The sequence below is a fragment of the Leucopleurus acutus genome (genome assembly GCF_964270905.1).
Source record: "Leucopleurus acutus genome assembly, chromosome: 15".
Classification (NCBI taxonomy): Eukaryota; Metazoa; Chordata; class Mammalia; order Artiodactyla; family Delphinidae; genus Leucopleurus; species Leucopleurus acutus.
The window spans coordinates 10,234,268-10,256,169 of record NC_139157.1 but is presented as its reverse complement, the minus strand read 5'-3'; the positions used below and the strand labels follow the sequence as shown (position 1 = coordinate 10,256,169).

Here is a 21,902-nt window from a genome sequence, read left to right as displayed (position 1 = left end):
GTAATTTTTTTTAATTGCCAGTTAAAGCTTGCTTTTAATAGTTAACACTCATTTGTAATTGGCTCATTGTTCTTCAGTGAAAGTATTTGAGAATATCTGGATCTTAGGTAAATTCGGCATTGCGTGCACTTATTTCTAAAAACGTGTTTTCTCCTGTGCTTTTTGGGTCTGTGACCTCAGTGAGAGACTGCTGTCTGCCTCGTTTCTCAAGCCAGAAAGCTAGAAGGCATCCTTGATGTCTTTTTCTCTCCCATCTGCCCTACGCTAGTCATCCCATTCTGTGACCTCCACCCCTGGGTTGTTTCTCACAGGTCCCCCTTTCTTGGCTTTCACGGTCACGACCCCTGCCCAGGCCACCGAGGCATCATCAGCACCTCCCAACCACTCTTCCTGTCTCAGCTTTGCTCCCGTCCATTCCACTTCCATGCTGCATCCAGAATGATCTTTCCAGAAGACTGGTGAGATCATGTCATTCCCTTCATAAAAGCCTTGAAGAGCTTGCCGTTGCCTTCGGAGAAAGGCTTTACTGATGCACTTGGTTACTAGGCCCCTTCTCATCCCTTTCAGCCTCCCTTTCTGGTCTCGCTCCCATCACACCACTGCCTCACAGTCTCTGGCTACACTGAGTCCCTTCTGGGATCTTCATGTAAGCTCCTCTCCGACCCTTTTGCCACCCACCCACTCCTCAACCCCCACCCCACCCCATCCCTTGCCCATCTTTACTCACCCTTCATGTCCTCCGAACAGCCTGGCACCTGTTAGGTCCCTGAGTCCAGTCCGCGTTTACTGAGAGAACAAAGAACAAAGGCCTGCCCCACAGGCCGGGCACCGTCCCACCCAGGCAGGCGGTACTCAGGACCCCTTGCTGGGGGTACCAGTGGAGTTCTCTCCCAGCGAGAGCTCTGTGAGTACCGTGTGGCCTTGTTCAGTGTCAGAGCTCCAGTGCCTCTTACAGTACATCCTTTTCCTCATCTTAATCTTTAGGCAGTTTGGAACCAAAAAATTTGCGTTTAGGTGCAGACTTATCACTAACTGGTTTTGTGACCTTGGACGGTTAATTAAATCTCTGCTTCCTCATTTGTAAAATGGGGATCAGAGCGTCCTGTGGATATGTTGTATGGATCAAATGCAACCTTGTATCCAGAAGTGATGTATTGCAAAGCACTGTGCAAATATCGATAATAAGCGTGAGCATCCGGCACAGATGGCTCAGGTGAGACCTGGGTCGAAAGCCTTAAAAGGTGGTTTCTCTGCTTCTTCCAGCACATAGTGACACACACAGTTGGCTTTGCCCTCAGCACTGAAGCGGACTTTTGCAGCTAAAACTCCAAAGAATTGTACAAGGGAAGGCCGGGTATTTTGCCCCCATCTACCATCTGGGTAATTAGTCTGGTCCCTCCCCTGACTCTCATTTTCCTGATGATGGATGATGTCAGCAGCCGAGCGGGCTTTGTGGGCGTGGATGGGGAGAACTTAGATGCTGTCGTCCGTGCCTCCGAATATAGGGCGCTGTGGTGGCAGGGCAGGAAGAGGGAGCGGTTCTGCCAGTTAACCTGAGAGCACAGCTGGGAGAACACTGGGGGGCCAGGGTTACAGCCTTGAATGGGTCATTAGTTTCTGTCTTCCTCAGAGCAGTTCATGTTGCGAAGAGAAGCAGGCAGGCAAATAAACACCGAAGATATTAAAATGTAACAAGAATATTCTTTAAAATCTATTTTTCTCTCCAAATGGGAATCTGACACCTATTTGTGATGAGAAATCACTCTGTGTTTATAGTCGGAGGCTCCCTGCTAAGGTGGTACAGCGTGTGACCATTATTTCACACATGTGGAGAAACATCTTTTATTGAACTGCCTTGAAGAAACAAGGCAGTTATTCTGTGAATTTTTAACAGATACCAACATGACAATAAATTGTCCACGTGCCAAAGGCAAAACGCGCCTGGCTTTTTGGTGGCTTATGGAACCCTGGGTGTTTTGTGGGTGTCCTGACGGTGCTGGAGCTCTGCCAGCCGAAGAGGCACCTCTGACGAAGGAATCACGTTTGTGTGTAGTTGGTACTGCGCCCGATTGCTCTCCTGCAGTAGCCTGAGCACGGTGGCTCTTCCTGTGCTGTGCTCTCTTTCATGGGTGGCATGAACCATGATTTGGGCCTTGTGCTTGACGTTGCTTTTTCTAACAGGATTCAAGGTCTCCAGTGATGACGTTGCAGAGTTTGTTGTCTTGCACCAAGAGGGAAAGGATATACAGCTGGAGGCTCAGGTCCATGTTAAAATGCCTTCCAGTTTAATTTTCTGAAACTCCCTGTGTTTGCTCCATTATTTATTTGACTTTCTTTCTAAATCAGTTTTGTAACAGCCTTCAACTTAGGGATGCATGTTCATTGGATGGTCCTTTAACCCGTCAGTGATCCTTGTGGAGTTGTGATAACCTGTCATTGCTTATTTGGATTCATGGTGCTTTCCTCTGTATTTTTCTATGTAGCATCTCCTCCAGATAGGCCTTACGGCCTGAGTATAATTTCATTCTATTTTTGAGAATTTTTAAAGTACTTCTAAAGATAAGCTGTATCTCTGTCTTTGCAGTGAAGAGTTCTTCTTCATTCATACTGCGTAAAAGCATTCTGTATTCATTTCATCCCTTATATGGAAAATGTGATTTGTTTATAAGGACTACATAAATCAGTTGCTTGAAAAAATTTTTTTGATCTGCTAAGGTTTAAATAGTCACAGTGGATTTTTCTTTTCTCTAAGAATTTTCTTTTTTTTCAAATAAGAGAATCGTATAGCATTTTTTAAAATATTAAGTGGAAAACTACCCACTTAATAAACCACAAATAGCATGGTGTTGAAGAAAATATTTAAAAGGTCTTGAAAACTCACTTATCTGATAATAACGTAGATAGACATTTTAGAAATGCCAATTCTCTGTTAGGCCAGTTTTCTAAGATTTCAAGATAGCAATGTGTTCTCTTAAAAACACATTAAGAAAAAGAAAAGCATCTTTGGCTTAATTAGTCTTTAATACTGGCCTCTGTATAAAGATTGAAGTAGCATTTTCCCTAGACTTAACATGACTTATACTGCCGTGCAATATTTAAAATAGATTGTTTGTCTAGGAATTTTCCATTGATTAATAATATAAATATTTGTAGGGGAATGACCCTAATGAAAACCATTCTCAACCTGCAGACTGAATAACTCCAGATGAGGTCCTGCCTTCAGCTATTGGATACATGGAAAACGGCATTCAGAAAATTATCAAACCGTGGGGACTTCCCTGGTGGTCCAGTGGTTAAGACTCTGTGCTTCCAGTGTAGGGAGCGCGGGTTTGATCCTTGGTCAGGGAACTAGGATCCCACATGCTGTGTGGCACAGCCAGAAAGTTAAAAAAAAAATTATCAAGTTGTAATTAAATATCTAAGTGAACCCATGTGCCTTTGCAATAAACTTTAGGACAAGTTGTAAATCTCTTACTAGGTGGTGGAAACGAGCCTGGCCAAGATGGGGCCTGTCTCACATGAGCTCCAGGGCCCCTTGGCAAGCCCCCAGCAGAAGAGCAGTACACCCTGATGCTTGGGCGAGGTCTCGGGGGTTTTCCTTTATAACCAGAAAGAGAGAAGTCTTATTTCAGACTCTGGTCTCCCTTCAAACCCCACAAAAAACCCTAATGGATTGATTCATCCTTGCATAAATGTTTATCAAGCTAGTGATTATCATACGTGCTCGTGATCCAGTAACAAACAGAAATCAAGATCCTTGCTCTTTATATCGAGTCTATTCAGGCACTTGATAGGACTCATATCTATTTCTGTGTATCTGTCTACCTTCTCTTCCTTCTCCCCGCTCCTTCTGCTCCCCAGTCCCACTCTCCCTCTCTTAATAGGCAAACTCCGGGGACTCTGCAGGATTGGGAAGGATGTACACTGAGTCTTCCGCCCCTCAGAGCTAAGCAGTACTAGAGTTGTTGGTTAAGTGGCCTGAAACAGACAAGCTTCTGTCCTCTGAGCCGAGTAACATGGGCAGCCAGTTATTCCTGGAACTAGCTGTCAGGGAAAGGACACTGGTTTCTGGATAGTCCGCTGAGTGGGGAACGCTACCCATCAGCTGTAACTGGCTCTGGTGGAGGAGGTGCAGAGCTGGCAGGCCAGCACAGTGACACAGAGCTGTGTGCTACCTGGGGAAAGGCAGCAAGCCATTTGCCAGGAGGCCACAGGGTGCGGCATTTATCACTCGGTGAATTCAGCACGGTCCAGGGATGTGCGGCACTTCCTGACTTAGCCGCAGTGAATGGCTTGAAGGGGAGCCTGGCAAGGGAGGCTAGTTTGAAAATTTGGAGTCATTCAGCTGGGAAATAAATGGTGGATTGTATTAAAAATAATATGAATAATAACACCTGTCACTTATTGAGCTTCTGCTCTGTGTGCAGGCACTGAGCTGTACGCTTTACATAACGTTTTCTCATTTACTCTTATGAGGTTGGCTCCGTTGTCATCCACCTTTCTCAGAGAAGGAAACTGAGGCTTCGCTGTTAACTAACTTGCCTGAAGTCACCTAACCATAAGTGGTGAAGCTAAAATTTGAATTTGCAGTGACCGTGGAGACGGGCAGAGCGAATGCACACGGCAGGTATTTAGGTGATAGAAATAACGGTGCTTCTGGGCCATTAGCTGTCAGTGGTTCTTTTTTTGAGGGAAGGGGGATCTCTCCCCTTATTTTCTTTTTATTTTTTTAATTTATTTATTTTATTTATTTACTTTTGGCTGCATTGGGTCTTCATTGCTGCCCGCAGGCTTTGTCTAGTTGCGGCGAGCGGGGGCTACTGTTCATTGTGGTACGCGGGCTTCTCATTGCGGTGGCTTCTCTTGTGGAGCACGGGCTCTAGGCACGCGGGCTCAGCAGTCGTGGCTCACAGGCTTAGTTGCTCCGCGGCATGTGGGATCTTCCCGAACCAGGGCTCGAATCCGTGTCCCCGGCATTGGCAGGTGGATTCTTAACCACTGCGCCACCAGGGAAGCCCTCAGTTGTTCTTTTTTTGAATAGCTGTCCTCCTTTCCCCAGAAATGATTACTTGAATATACTCACTCTGAAACAAGGAGCCAGACCATCGCAGTTATTAAGCTGTTTTCCCAAAGTAACAGTAAATGGGTTCTGAATGAAGATGTTTTCTTATTCATTAAAAACCTGTGCTATTTGGTTCCAGTTCTCTGCCAGTCACTTTGCGTGTCCCGAGGAGTCAGATACGAAGAGAGTGTGTTGTTTAAATCCTCAGTGCTCACAATCTGGGGGGAGATAGTCACCCCAGCAAATGATGGCAGTGTGACAACTTCTCTGTCTCAGCTAACATACAGCATATGAAAGTGTCTGCTTTTCTGGAAGGCCAAGGAATGCCATGGAAGCCGCAGGAGACAGAGCCAGGAAGGATAGGAGCACGTCAGTGTCGTGGAGGCAGACGGCCCTCTGGGCACACTGTGAACCAGTGTTCGGTAGAGGACACAATCTAGCATTCTGTTCCCAAACTGCGCCGCCCAGTCGTGCGTTTTTTCAGTGAAAAAAATATATAAAATATCAGAGAACATTGCACATAATCAGGGTAGAAATTGTTTTGTGAAGAGTACAGTGTGTGTGAATACTGAATGTGAATATATAAACACGTGCATACTCACATATACATATTGAATCATGGTATACGATATATTTCTTTACTATGGATTGTGGTTAAAAAAAAAAGTTTGAAAGTGGTTTCAGCGAATTAACCTCTGTGAGCCTCAATGTCTTCATAGTTGTTTTGAAGTTTAAAAGGACAAGTAATGAACAAAGCCATTAGCACATAATATCTGCTCATTAAATGTCAACTGTTGTTATTAGATCAGTGAATAGCCCATTACCAGGAACATGAGAGGTAGTCAATAAATAATGGTTAAGTGAGTGAATGTGTGAATGTTTACAGGTCGAAAGCAACCTGGTGCCTGCAGGGAGGTAAAAGTGGGAGTGATCGAATCGGAGCGGGCGCCATGATGACCGTGTAGCCATGATGGGGAAATAGGTCAGGTCACATTTTGAAGAGACTTGATTGCTGGGCTGATGAGTTTGGCTTCATTCTGTTAAGCAGTCAAGAGCCATTGACTAGTTTTGTTGAACAGACACTGTTGAACATCCCTGGAGAGATGAGAAGGGTCGGAATTCAGAGCATCAAGTGGAGGCCCTGCCTTGGATGCAAGGACGAGGTTTCCTTTTGAAAGTAGGAAAGTCCATAAAGATGGGACATGGATGTCAGTGTCCGTAGGTGAGAGGGCAGGCCGTTGTAGAGGGGTGATGCTGCCTTTTCCTGTGGTTTCTTTACATTTAGCAGCAGAATTAGGGGAAGCCTTCAAGAAAGGGATTGTAAATGCTAAACCAACCATTCACAAGACCTAACCAAACAAAAGGGTGCCCAGTGACCACTAGGATTCAGCTGAAGGCAGGAACTTTGGCTTCCAAGAATATACGTTGTGGCATCCACTTCACCGGTCAGACATAGTCTTAGTCTTATTCGGATCTAGTTTGATTTACCTGCATCCTAACTTCAGCTAAGGTCTCAGCTTAAATAGGACTTCTTTGGGGAAATTTCACTGTCCCTAGTCTAAGTTGGGTCCTCCTCTTATACCCTCGGAGTTCCTGTACTTCTGTTTTCTTATACTCATACTTAACTTTTAGTTGTTTATTAGATGGCCGTCTCTGCCACTAGGATGTGAGGTCCACGAGGGCAGACACTGTTTTGCTCATGGTTTACATCCTCAGCACCGAGGATGCTGCCTGGAATCTCGTTCGGTTGCTCTGTGACTTTAGTTTATCATTTTTCCCTGTTGATAGGTTTTCTTTTCTTTCTTTCTTTGTTTTTTTTTCAAGATTTTTGTTTTTTGATGTGGACCATTTTTTTAAGTCTATATTGAATTTGTTACAATATTGCTTCTGTTTTATATTTTGGTTTTTTGGCCACGAGGCATGTGGGATCTTAGCTTCTCAACCAGGGATCGAACCTGCACCCCTTGCATTAGAAGGCGAAGTCTTAACCACTGGACTACCAGGGAAGTCCCCAGGTTTTATTTTCTACTCAACTAAATGGTAATTCTTCAAGGACAAGGATCATATCTTTTACTTTTTTTTTTTTTAATGCTCTCTTATTCTTACCACAGCTCCATGAATGCCAGAGTAAAATTAGGGCATGCTGATAGAAGATTTGTGTATCATTATTGTGGATTGAGTTACCAGTATGATAGCTTAGATCAGAACTCACACAGTGAATGAAGAGCTTGTAGCATCACCAAAAAGGCAATAGTAATGCCTTTGTATAGCATTTTCATGGTGTGTTTCAGTTTAGAAAAGCACAGTCACATACGTTTTTCTTATTTGACTCTCAGAATGATCTTGGAAGCCAGGACAGGAAGTGCATTCACTGTTTCATACAAGAGAACCCGTGAGTCCACACAGTGGATGGTGGAGGCAGCCTCTAACCCACATGTGATTTCAAACAGATGGTGTGTGCGTGTGTGTGTGTGTGTGTGTGTGTGTGTGTGTGTGTGTGTGTGTGTGTGTGTGTGTCCTATTACTACATTACCTTCTCTCTCAGAATAGAGCCTGCGCCTCTTCATCTGGAGTTTGGTTGTACAAGTGTTCGTGATTGCATACACATGTAATGAAGGACTCAAAAATAGTAAATCCATTTATATAAGCCTTCTATGCATGTATTTTATGGATGAAGTGTACAAATCATTTTCATATAGTTTCTAAGATTTTTATTTCAGTAAGTTCTTTTATATAATGTAAATAATAATTATCTAAATTAGTACTTTTTTCCAAAGTTTGAATTTTCCATGTAAGATTATTTACCTAGGGCATATAATTCCATAATACATCTAGAAATTCAACATACTTTTATAATATATGGGAAATTCACTTTATACTTTCTAAATTTTCCTTACTAGATAGTCAGGTTTTCTAAACTCAGATGGTTTATAACTAGAAAAATTTCACAACTTTAAAAAAAAGAAAAAAACAGCTTCATTCTCTCAGCTGTCAGTTTTTCTGTTCATAAACTGTGTTACAAGCTGCCATTTTATAACTTTCTAAAGGAAGCAAAATACAATCAAATATGTCACCATAAATAGAAAATTATTGTTTGAACTTTGATATTTGGAAACATTTTAGTATTTATTTCATTCAAAATTAAGGTTAAAATAAAACAAAATGAAGAATATCCCACAAATAAATATACATGCAAATTTTAGACCTGAATTAGATTTTTCACACAAAAAAAGTTTAAGCCAGAATCATAGAGAACTAGAGATAGAAGTGCCGTTACAAATATCGTATGTCTTCCCTCTCACCATTTAACAGGTGAGGAAACTGAGGGCCAAGAGGCTTGGTTAATTGCTGCATTCTGCACAGCGAATGTGGAAGGCCCTCGACTGACATCCTGGTCAGTTCCCTTGCTGTCACAGCATGCTGCCTCTCTTGCTTTCCTTTTTTGAATATATAATGATAGTAATAGCTAGTGATTAGTGAAAGTTCACTGTGTGCCAGGCACTACTATAAATTTTTTTACGTGTATCATCTCATTTAATCCCCGCAGCAACCCTATGAGGTAGATACAGTTGTCCCTATTATATAGATGAGGAAACAAAGAATGCACATGCAGGTCTCTATCTTTAGGATGAAAAGTAGAAATACTTCTTTTTTCATTAACTTCTGTCTTCTAATTTTTCATTAGTTTGTTTAGATTATGATGATATTCAATAACCTCTTAAAAATATGGTTATATCCATAACGGAAGCCTTTTTAGTAGGGTTATTGCTGGCATTTCATTGTGACTATATATTATGGATCACTTTACCTACCTCCTAACCGGTCTCCTAACTTTTAGCCTTACTCTCCTTCAGTTCTTTCTTCTTGCTGCATATTATGGCAGAATTAGCTTTTGAGAATGCAGGTCAGATCATATTGCTTTCCTGCTAAGACTGCGTATGGCCTTTGCCAGTGTTAATCACACTGAAGGACCAGATTTTCATAGGATTGCAGGTGCAAGAGTTTTGGTGAACTGTACAGCTATTTGGTAATAACAGCTGAATCTGCAAGATGAAATGCTCCCCTAGTCAAGACGTAGAGGGGCCAACAGAAAAATGGGCAAATGATATAAATAGTTGTAGAAAAGGAGTCAAAACTGCTATAAAACAAAATGTTCAGCCTTACTCATGATAAAAGGAATACACAATCTAACACAATCCAATTATAAAATATCCCTGGAAGGATACATTAAAAAACCATTTGTCTTTGACCAGGGGAACTCAGTGGTAGGCGATGGGGTGTATTCTTTTTAAGCTTTTGGAATTTGTAGACAGTTACACAAGTACTGGAGTACTGTGGATCCCACATATTTAAATAAAAAAACAAATGTAGAAATAAAAACCAGCTTGTTCATGCTAGTTGGAAACTACACCTGAATACGTGGGGTATTCAGGAGTTAAAAGATACTCGTGGCAGTTTATAAACCAGAAAGTTATCATCATACTGTCTTCCTTTTGTGTATACATTTCAGATTATAGAACATCTTCATGTGCTGTCTCAGTTGTTCTTGCAGCAACCTCATCTGCATTTTAAGGTGAGGAAACTGAGCCTCAGATAAATTATGATTCACCTAAGGTCACAGAGCTAGTTTTGATCAGTTCACACACTGCAGTATATTTATTTACATATCTGTCTACTCTACCAGATTCTGAGCTAGCGACACAAACAAAGCTATAATGTAGGCCTTCTATTCCCAGTTGACTGCCTTTCGATGCTTGTAGTTCAGAAAAGAGTCAGTGAAATTATGTCACCTCCTTTCATTGTCTTGGGGAATACATGAAAGGGATGCGTCTCACCAAAAATATAAAACAAGGTTTCAGAAACCTCTTGTAAGTGGTGCCGTTGCAAAAGCGTACAGAGAACAAAACAGCTTTTCCAATTTTAATTTCTGTGGAAGGAGGTGGGCTCCATACTCCACAGAACCTTGTTGTTGGAATTTGATGTTGCTACACATTCCATTTGGATTAGCTTAACATTCTACCTCTTTATGAGCCTTTTGACAAACTTGATTTTCTGCAAAATTCCAGTGATGAGTGAGACAGTTCAAGTGGATCATGGCATATATATACATATTTTTAAGGACTGAGTAAAGAGTCAGAAATAAATAACTTGCCCAGATAAGAATTCTTCTTAGAAGTCATTTGAGCAAACCCTAAGCTTATAGTAAGTGTTCAAGAGGCAGCAGTAACTTAAGGATGTGCTGTGTTACCAGCAGTTCTAAATCCTTCAGCGTGGACACTTTCTTGGTTGAAGTGAAATTTAATGCTAAAAAACGGACATGTATTATTTTCCTTAACTATTGAAGAAGAAAGCAGCCATTCTCGAAAGAAAGAAAGGAAGAAAAACGTATACAATCTGTATGGAATTTAAACACTTTTTTTATTAAACAGGACTCTATATGAAACTCTTGAGAATTTTATAGTCAGGCTTAGATAAATATTTCATGTTACATCTTAAGATGCAATCATTTATAGTAATTTTAGCACTCTGATTTCTGTTTGTTTTCAGATTTGAAAAAGCAAACATTTTCTATGATGATTTGTATCTGGGAGCCGCCAATTGAGCCCAATTTCACATGACTTTATCTTTATAAATAAATGAAATAGGATAATAAGGAAGAGCTCTACGTACTTGTATTTTATGTCTATCTCTTTAGACAGAAGCAGTGTTAGAAGATCTCTTCTTTTTCTTACTGAAATGTAAACCATGGCCTTTGTAAATGCCCTACTCTGTTTAACCCCCTAAGTTTAAGCTGACCTTGGATGCAGGCATCATCTTCCCCTCCGGCTGCCTCAGGAGACTCTCTTTCTCAAGCCACTGTTCTCAGTTCTCCTCTGGAGTAGGTGGAAACCTGCCCCCTCTCTGCACTCACCCTGTACTAAAGCCTTCAGCTGACACCTGTGAACTCTCAGCAACTCTGACTCCTGGGTTCTGGGAGGTTCTTTTTCAAACTGCCCTTCGTTAGTTTTCTGGTTGGATGATTTATCTTTTTCTTAGCTACCTGTCTTGATTTGGGCTATTCTTTGTCTGAATGCGTCTTCACAGTTCATTCTATGTACTTGCTTACGTTTGGCTGAACTACTGATGATGGTGACGTACCTTGACTTTATGAAAAGTCCTGCACAACTGAAAGGTGTATTTTCTTTATCCATTTGTCCAACTACCTGCTAAGCACCCACTGTGCTGTGCTCAGCACTCTGAGTACGGGAGGCGTTTAATACTCATTCTTTCAGCACATAGTTTTTGATACCTACTACGTGCCAGACGCCCTGCTGGGCGCTGAGAATGCAGCAGAGCGCACACACGTGATCCTTGCCTTCGTGGGGCTTATGTTTTAGTGGGGAAGAGAGAGCTTAAGTGAGTCAGAAATAAAGTAAGATGATTACATGTTACGAAAAGCACGTGAGGAGAAAGGGTGGCGCCACCAGGGCAGTCAGGGAAGGTGGACCTGGAGGACAGGAAGGAACCGGCAGTAGGACGCTCTCGGAAGAGGCAACGGGAGAGAGTAGGCTCTATCAAGGGAAAGAGCTTGATGTTATCTTCTAGGAAGCATGAGAAGGCCAGTGGACTTCAGGGTAGTGAGAAGGAGAGAAAACGATAGGAAGTGGGCTTAAAGTGAGAAAGGCAACCCCAGACCACAGAAGAGCCCACAGACCGTAGTCAGATGGGGGCATTTTATTCCAGGTCTAATGAGAAGCCTGGTGGCAGGATGGTTATACAGAGAAGATACGCTCTGATTTCCTTTTTTATTCCTGAAAAGTCATTCTGGCGGCTTTGTGAAAGTGAACCAAAAGGCACAAAAACGGGGCAGGGCTGAGAGGGGTGAGCCAGACCATGACCATGTCTGGTCGTGGGAGAGAAGATGGTAGCTGGGCAGCTTGGCTTTTGTAGATGAGGAAATGGAGAAGAGGAGTGACCCAAGATACATTTCGGAAGTAGAGGCAACAGACGTGCCAATGGATCCATCACACCGTAGGACATCGGGGTGGGAGGAAGGAATCGTGGGTGGCACACTGGAAGGAAGTCAGGGTCTGTTTGGAAAGCAGAGGACACTTCAGACCCTCCACTTGTGTGCAGTTCCCCCCGAGGGGTAGTATGAATCAGGTGGTAAGTCGGCAGGACTATAGGAGTCACGGTGAACAATTGTGGCCCCAGGAGACCAGAGGGGAGAAAAACGGTTATGTGCAGGGGAGAGCTGGGTGCTGGCCTGGGCTTGAGAGAGCGGTGGGATGTTTGAGTGAGCGGGGACACGTGGCCCAGAGATCGGAGAGTGAGCCGAGGCTCTGAGGGGCGTGCACATGTCCCGCCAGGCAAGAATGGAGGTTAGGAGAGGTCAGGGTTATTGGCCTGTTCACCCTCTTCTCCTCTTCCCTAGTTCATGTCCACAGTCCATTGGGTTCCCAGGAACTCTAGTGAGAGCTCAGAGTGAGGACTAGGGTAGCCCCCTGGGCCCTCTCACGTCCTCCACACTGGGTTTGAGATGCCTTTAGATGTTCTTTAGGGGAATCCCACAGCACCAGTCTTCTCCCATCTACCTTTGACACAATTCCATGTTCACTTTTGTCACCTGCATTTATATATTTCCATTTATTTCTCACTTAGGTTTTATGGCAGGCACACAAAGAAACCCTCAGATGTCTCAATATGGACCTCAACAGACAGGACCATCCATGTCGCCTCATCCTTCTCCTGGAGGCCAGATGCATCCTGGAATCAGTAGCTTTCAGCAGAGTAACTCAAGTGGGACTTACGGTCCACAGATGAGCCAGTATGGACCACAAGGTAAAAAAGTTTCTCCAAAATGCCCTGCAGTAGGTTGTAGAAATTTTGTTAATATGTTAGTCCTTCAAGACCTTAACATTATAAACATCTTTTAAGATCCAGTTATTTGTTACCTGACAGATTTGTGAGGTTAATGCAAACCCACAGTCCTTCAGTTGCCCGTAGTGATGGGAAGAATAATTATAGCAACTATTCATTAAGCATTCATGCATCAGATACTGCGGTAAGTGCCCTTCATACGTGTGCTGTTAATAATGAAGGAGTAAAGCCTGTTTCTGCAACGTAGCTCTAAATGCTTGTCCTGAAAAAGTTTCTGATTTAAAACCTAGATTTCATTATGTTGTATTCTAACTTTGTCCCCTCCCTCTCTGTAATTATGTTTGTAACAATATTCTCACTACTCAGAAGGATTTCATGTGTCTCCAGATGAAATCTCTCATCTCTCTTCATCTAATCTGTCTCCAAAGTGCTCTATCAGGTAAATAATGGTTCCGATTTTCACAGTCATTACCAGTTTTACTCTTAGAAGGCAGGACAAAGCCTGAAATGGACATGTCTTTCAAAAAGGAAAGAGTAGAAAAATAAGTGGAACTTGCCCCAAATACACCATTTTCATTCTGCCTTCCTGGACATTGACGTCTGTTTTGTCTTACACATGCAGAATCCTTTTATCAGGGTTTTTAACCTGATATATATATATATATTTTTTTTTTCTAAGTCACTTTTGGCAGTAAGGCATTTGAAATTAGCACCTTCTTTATATTTTGTTTCTTTAAATTAGACGTTAATGGATAATTTAGAGAGAATGAGCTAACCTGGCACAATTCCCAGAGCTTCCTCATTTCTGAAAATACCAGAATATTCTGAGTGAAGACAATGCCCGGTAGGAAACTGTAGTAAAATGTTCGCTACCTCCACAACAAAGTCGGCTCCCCTGACTTAATAAAGCCTTAATATTTCTGAGAGCTTTTCTGTCCATCTGGAAAACGTGCTGCGTTGAGGACCTTTGAGCTTCTCCGGCCATCAAATAAGTGCCTGGCAGGCGGACGATTCTTTGAGGAGGCCAGGCACCTTCTCGGCTTTTTACCAGGTGTTTCTCAGAAGAGCTTTCCTTGCTTCACGGTTTGAAAATTGTCTTATTTTCTGAAGATCTCTTTCGGGAGGATTTTAAGCACCTTCAATGCTATCAGTGTAGCACCATCGCCTTGCCTTATGCTGCTCTGTCATTTTACATTCCAGCTATTTCTGTTGTCGGGAAAACGATATTAAAACACCCAAAACAAAATTTTTCCATGGCCCCTTCCTGCCTCTGTCCATGTGCACGTAGTCAGGGTGGATACAGACGTGGGTTTTGCTTGATTCCCTTCGCACCGTATCATAAATGGAGTTCCGTGTTGTGAATTCCAGTAAGCTCTAGGAGTTTAAGGTCCCAGTTGACAGTGTCTTCCCAGTTCCCCATCAGCCCCAGGTAGTTGTGACATGTGGTAGTTTGTTGCTGAGCTAAGGCAGGACGTGTCACTAGCTGGGAAAGCGCCTGCTTGCCCGCTGCACCCACTCAGTGGCTATCTTCAAAACTGGGGGGCTTCGGCTATCAGGAAAGGAAGAAAACTTTAGTGAAGGTTGGAAAGGCAGTTTATAAGTTGTGATACGCACAGAAGAATATGGACTTCTGTTCAGAATGTAACTGGAGAATCCTGGAGGTCAGGACCTTATTCTCAGAATTAGGGGTGGCTGGAAGCCTGGGATTTAACCACTGCCACTCACTAGGGCTTCCTGTAATCTTCAAAACTGGTTTCTCTACTCTTAATAATTCACTCTTGAAGTCTCGTCCTCTGCTGCTCTCAAATAAGGGGAAGTGGAGCCTTGGACTATCTGATGAGTCTTTTGTGAACGGCTGTGAAAACACTTAATGCTTTAGGAGTTAGGTAATAACACAAAAGGTAATTTCTATAGAGTGGATTTATTTTCTGAAAAAAAACCCTCAGTTTTTTGGAATCGTTGAATGTTAAGATTCTTTTTTTTTAATTTATTGGGCTGCATTGGGTCTTAGTTGCAGCACACAGGATCTGCGTTGTGGCACGCACGGGCTCTTCGTTGCACTGCGCAGGCTTCTCTCTACTTGTGGCGTGTGGGCTCTAGAGCACAGGCTCAGTAGTTGCAGCGTGCTGGCTTAGTTGCCCTGCGACACGTGGGATCTTAGTTCCCCAACCAGGGATCGAACCCACCGCCCCTGCTTTAGGGAGGTGGATTCTTAACCAGAGGACCACCAGGGAAGTCCCAAGATTCCTGATTTAGGAACACTGCACCTGTGAGGGTTCTCACCCAAACTTGTGTGCCCTTGCAAAGTTGCTTACTCTCTGGGATTTACTTTTCCTATAGAAAATGGGAAAATTAGACGGTGTTACCTTGGAAGTTGCTTCTACTTCTCATATTCTGAGTCTAAATTTTGCTTCAACTCCAGGGCCTTTTATGTTAACGCGGCCCACTGGATCCACTGCGTAACATTTTGGTTATGTAGACAAGAAGGTTTTTGTTTGGGGTTTTTTTTTTAAGGCATAAATGCTGAGTTTAGGTTGACATTAGAGACAATTGAAAATAAGGCTGATAATTTCCATACACAGCACTTTCTAACTTTGAAAAAAAGTGCCTGCACATCTGTGCTCTCGGCAATGTTCTCCTTCCAAGAGGCATCTCTAGCACATTCTAGCACATTCCACCATGATGCGTGTCCCCTCCTGGGTTCCTCGACTGGCTCCCAGTGCTGTGGGCTGCCAGTCAGTGTCCCAGTGCTCTGTGTGCAAATCAGAATTGTTTGCGTTCCTCCTTGCATTATCCTCTCCTCGGCAAACACTGAATGACAGGAAATTACGCTTGTGACCTGCGTCACTCAGTTCAGTAAATGTTCTTACCTTTACATTTCTCCTGGTTGATCATTTTAAATAGAGACCCGAATGCAGTATTTTTTTCTCTCTCTCTTAATTAACTACTCAAATTATTAGTAAAATATTCAACTTACATCTTCGCGTTACACGTTTTGATGTCTGGAAAGAATGGCTTGTGCAGCGACCCACAGGGTCATCAGTCCACATCTTCTATGTCTGGTACTAACTAGATGGCTTTCTTCTGGGCTGGTTTCGTTTTTAAGAGATCTCAGGGGAAAATATTTTACAGTCTCTTTTTGCTATAACCTTTTTGCTGTCAGGAGCAGCTCCTTCAAAATTATTAGTAACAACCAGCAACGTTTATTAAACACTACTGGGTCCTGGTCTCGGTGTTCTTCATATATTAACTCATTTAATCCTCACAACATGCTGTGTTATAGGTACTGTTATTACTCCACTTGACAGAGCAAGAGACTGAGGCGTGCACCACATACACACCTTTGCCCCGGGCACACGGTGGGACGCCAGGATTCAACTTCAGACATACTTTCCCATTTTTATTAATTAACAGGAAGCCCTTGACGTTATCTCATTTTGCAAAGGAGCAGGTTAAGTAATTTACGCACAGTCGCACAGCTGTTAAGGGCAGAGCCAGGGTTCACACGGAGGGAGACTTCAGACGCCGCTCACAGAGCCACTGGTGCGTCGCTTCCCAGGCCTGAGATGTACCCCTTCCCTGCCGTTCCTTCAGTGAGCGGAGACAGAAGGAAGCAAAAGGCAAACCACTGGCCTTCAAGGAGCAAAGGAACATTTGGGGAATGCAGGCGTGGAAATACATCAGAAATACTAGAGATTAAGGAAAAACATAACTATTAAGAAGAAAGTTTTAGAAGTGTGTATGATACTGTAAAATCTGAATTATTAAACGTACTAACGGGGCTTCCCCCGTTGGCTCGCGTTTCTCTCTGCGCCGCATTTTCTCGACGCTGCTATTTTGAGCTCCTCCGCAGGGCTGGGTGACAAAGGCGCCGCCGCCGGCATTTTCTACCCGCGGCTCGGCCACCCGGCCGGCCCTCTCTCTGCACCCACGGAATCCCCGAGGCCCCAAAGCACCTCCGGAAAGGATGCGCCGAAGAGCGGTGGCTTTCCTCGCCCCGAAGTGCGTTGGCTCCTCCACGGTCTCCCAGCAGCTGCTAGGCCATCATCGAGGCCGCGATGCCCCCTCCCATACAAAAGGCGACCTTGAGCGCCGGTAACAGGAAACACCCAGTCAGTTTTGGACAAATATCAAAATACCCTAATGGGGGGCTTCCCTGGTGGCGCAGTGGTTGGGAGTCCGCCTGCCGATGCAGGGTACACGGGTTTGTGCCCCGGTCCGGGAGGATCCCACGTGCCGCGGAGCGGCTGGGCCCGTGAGCCATGGCTGCTGAGCCTGCGCGTCCGGAGTCTGTGCTCCACAGCCTGTGCTCCACAACGGGAGAGGCCACAACAGCGAGAGGCCCGCGTACCGCAAAAAATAAAAAAATAATAAAAAAAATAAAATACCCTAATGGGATGAAGCCAATCTAAATGTGTAAAAGTGTTTAATTGCAGTATACTTGATGAAATAGTACTTTCCTACCTTCAAGCAGGCACGTGTAAAATAACTACCCTTACAAACGGTTTGCGGTAGGAAGGGCCATAGAGACTTGCTCTAATAAATAGAAAGCAATCATGTAATTGACATGTTAATTATTAGTAAATGCCTTTGTATGGGAAAAAGGGAGCGGAAATCAATTTCATCTTCACAGCCTTTCTATTTCCTAAGGACAGACACTGTCTTGTTTGTGTGTTCTCTAGAACAGTGTCTGTCACAGACTGTCCACAAGTATTTTTGGCATGTTTGTCACTAATTGCAAGAAGTGAGGGTCTAGCCTTAGTTTTGCAAGGAATTAGGAGTATTACCTTGGGCAACTAACAGGGATTCTGAGCCTAGATTCCCCTCCACTTATCACTCCCTTGTATGTTAGTGTCTGGGCCACCCCTTACAGCTACACACGTTGTACACTGGCTCAGCCTTGGTTTTATGCCTTAATTTGTATAGTGTGTCTTAGGAAGCAGGGAACTTCTGAGTAGGTGAGTCTGAAGAACGTTTTATTCCTAAATTACTTGGTCAAAGAGGCTTTTCAGAAGGGTTTAACGTGTTTTTCTCTAAAATAAATAAGATGCCATCAGAACTCTTCCTTCTCCTTCTTTCATTAAAATGTTTCTCACAGATTCAGCAAAGGCAAACTTCAAACGATACCTAGTTGAAATGAATGCAGTTCCAAAATAGTGAATTGCACATTAATAATCTTACAGCTGTTCCAGTTCAGAGGAACAACATATAAATGTTACCAGTTGGCAGCCCACTGGCTACTTGAAGAATGCCTTACAGGCCCATGGCAACCTTGGTGTCACCGTGACCCAAGATTTCAGTCTCTGCTCTTACTCTCAAATTAAACTAGATTCAGCCTCTCTTCTACAGAAGTGAGATGTGTCTGCCACATGGATTCATGTTTTCTCCCTGGACAGTGCTGCAAATTGGAGATCTTCTTCTTTGGCTTTTTCCAAAGGCTGGTTTCTGTGCAGATCACTCCCCCTTCGGTTTCACTCATTTTTTGTTTTTTAAAACAGTTTGTAATATACTTGATATGTTCACTGCTTCCTGTTACCTTTATTTTATGGTTAAATGGACATTGCTAGGCAAAAGTATTAATTCCATATTCTATACGGCTTTGTTAAAAAATTCTAAATCTTTATCTTGCCCACAGTAGCAAAAACAGATTGTAGTAGATCATTTTACAGCAAAAGGTGGTTAATGCCATGTTCTTTTGATGCTCAAATTTAGCCTTCAAGTTAAAAGGTTTAAGCATGAATTTTTCTTAGCAGACTTATAATCATCGTGATTTTATCAAGACCTGGGAATTAGGGAAGAAGTAAGGAAAACAAAGTACCAATCAACTTTAAGAAAGAAAAAGGAAAAACATAAAGCAACACTGATTTTGACTAGTGTGAAGCTAATTATTTTACGTTTGCTTATTGAAATCAACAGCACACAGAGTGCCAGCATCCCCTCCCCTCACTGAATGACTAAGCACCTCGCGGGGCGTGGTCATCCGGTGGACTTGTACCACAGGCCTGGATCATGACAATTGTGGATGGCAGTGTAGAAACGCAAGATGTGGACGTGCAGCTTTACTTTACATCTTAGCAAGGTGCCTTTTCCTGAGGCTCACAGCTCTGCCATGTTTTTCAAATGTTTGTTTGAAAAGAAATGACCGGTTTTCAAATCTTTAAGAGTTGGTACCACGGGTCCTTTCAGAAGGCTTCCTGCACCTGCCGTCAGGTGAAGCAGATCAGAGCTCTCCCTCCAGGGGCCGCCGTTCCCATGCAGTCTGTGGGTGTGCACAGGGCACAGCGGCTCTGAGCCTAGGGAGGACGCAGGTGCTCAGGCACCTGTGACGACAGTGACTGAGAATCCTTCGTTCCTTACCGTAGGGATTTTACTGTTTTATGCCACATTTGGCTATTGAATTAAGATAATACAATTTTACATTTTTTAGGTGAGTACTTACTTTTTCTTATACTTTGTTTGAGAAATAAATTTAATATCTGTGCATCTTGAAAGTAAAATTAGGCATATGATGCAACATATAATAAAAAGAATTTCACTGATTGAAAAGTTATCTTACATTAATATTGGAACAGTTTCTTTCTATTCCTTGACAAATTCTAACCATTGTCAGTGTCCAACAATAGTTACTGTTAATATTTTTTTCCTCACAGCAATCACACGAGATAGAGAATCTCGTATCACGCCCTTTTTGCAGAAGGGGAAACTGAGCATTGTGTGTGAAATGTCTGCGTGTGTGTGGCCTTTCTGAAGGCCACACACACGCAGACATTTATGCCCCTGCTCCTTGAGGGCCTGTTCTCTCAAGACTCACTGCTCTGAAGTTAGATACTGGCATCGGACTTACCATATGTCCCCCAAGCCTGTGTGTGACGTCAGCCTTGGCGGCGGTGGTTTCTCCAAAGATGCGCTTCTACACAGAGGCAGCCAGCACGCACACAGCTCCCTTCTCCGCGTGGCTCTCCTCTGTCACTGGCTCAGGGACCTGCCCTCTCCACTCTGTGTAAGTTCTCCCTGCTTTGTTCTCCTTCAGAGCGCTTGACACCACACGACGTGCTCTAGATTTGTTTATTAGCCTGTCTCCTGCCACCAGAATGTAAGCTCTTTGCCTTTGCTCATTGCTGAATCCCCATCTGTTAGCACAGAGCTGGCATATTAGAGGCTCTTAAGAGCTGTTTCCTAAATGGATGAAGACAGAGTGTTCCAGAGACACTGGTGTACCTTCTTGACCCTGCGTTGATGCTTGATGGGTATTGGGTTGACTACTCAATGCTTAAGAATTATCTTTGGGAGATGGCACTAAGGATCATGGTTGTCTGGTTTTGTTTGTTTGTTTGTTTTGCGGTATGCGGTCCTCTCACTGTTGTGGCCTCTCCCATTGTGGAGCACAGGCTCCGGACGCGCAGGCTCAGCGGCCATGGCTCACGGGCCCAGCTGCTCCGTAGCATGTGGGATCTTCCCGGACCGGGGCACGAACCCGTGTCCCCTGCATCGGCAGGCGGACTCTCAACCACTGCGCCACCAGGGAAGCCCATGGTTGTCTGTTTTTCTCTGTGCTTTTATATTTTCTATATTGCGCTTGCATCACTGTATAATTAAATTTTTAAAGGAGTTAAACTTCGTAACATATATGGGAATAAACACCAAAAGTAACATATGTGGGAAGAAAACTACCAAAACTACCAAAAAAACTACCCAAACTACTGAAGTCGTACTGTAAGGTAATAGGTCTTTTCTCCTCTTTTACAAGCTTTATGTAATATTATTTTTACATTTTGAAGACTTTTTAAAATGCATGTTGACCTAGGAAAAATATGGTGTCATATATCAGTTCAAAAGATAAATTATCGCTATTCCCACAAATAGTAGGATTTAATGCAACTTGGGGTAAGTTCACTTTCATTTTGAATCTGCATTTGTGGTCTTCTTTACTCAGTCAGTTTCTCTCCTGAAGCAGTGGCTGAAAGTACAGCATTGTGAGATCAGTCTGAGAGAAAGGTAGCGTGGGAAGAAGGTTTTTTAAATGTAACTTTTTTTTTGCACAGCAAGGATCTTACATCCATGAAAAATACTCTCAAAATCATTTGTCATTAGAGAAATGAAAAGTAAAGCCACAACAGTATCCGCTACACACCTACTGGAATGGCTCATATTTTCTAAAAATTGGCAATATCCAGGATGTACAGTAGAGCAGTTAGAACTCTCATAGGTATTGCAGTGGAGTTTCTTACAAAGTTAAAAATGCACTTATCATACAACCTAGCACTCTCATCCCTGGAGTTTACCAAGAGAGATGAAACATATATCCACTCAGAGACCTGTGTGCAAACGTCAACAGCTTTATTCGTGATTGCCAGAAACTGGAAACAGCCCGAACGTTCACAGAATAGAGTACTCCTCAGCAACAAAGGGGAACAAACTACTGATAACGCACAACATTATGGATGAATTTGGAAAGCACGGTGCTGAGTGAAAGGAGCCAGACACGGCACACTGTGACTCTATTTATGTGACACCCTGGGGAAGGCAAAACTGTAGGAAGAGAAATCAGATCAGCGGTTGCCAGGGGTGGGGATGAGATTGACCACAAAATGGCAACTTTTTGTCACGATAGAAATATCCCACGTCTCAACTGTGCTGGTGGTTATAGGGCATATATGGTTGCTGATGCATATAAATTCTACCTCAATAAACATGACTTAAAATTGTGTAGTAGATGGCTGTGTGAAGGGATGATTACTGGCCAAATTTAGCCCTAAGTCACAAGCATGTTTTTCATCGTATGTAGCTAATTACCCATTTATTTTTTTCCCACTCAGGGTCAGCTGTCTATTCTGTGATTTGTGCACCATTTTACCCTCCACAGCAAAGGGGAAAATAATACAGGACTTTGCGTGTAGTAGTTGTTCATAAGTAACTGTTGTGTGGTTGAAACTGAGAAGTAAAATAAACGGAAGCATTTAATGATGCAATAAAAGCAGTA

At 43.1% G+C, this 21,902-nt stretch overlaps 1 protein-coding gene across 4 annotated transcripts in view; it reads left to right on the top strand.

Annotated features, from left to right (window-relative positions):
• The window catches only part of ARID1B (AT-rich interaction domain 1B), a 410,478-nt gene that overhangs the window by 324,338 nt on the left and 64,238 nt on the right, over nucleotides 1-21,902 (top strand). For all 4 annotated transcript variants that reach the window (XM_082855803.1, XM_082855802.1, XM_082855805.1 and 1 more), the window contains one exon: nucleotides 12,704-12,883. In XM_082855803.1, the coding sequence (XP_082711929.1) occupies nucleotides 12,704-12,883 (180 nt within the window). The remainder of the gene's footprint in view (nucleotides 1-12,703; nucleotides 12,884-21,902) is intronic.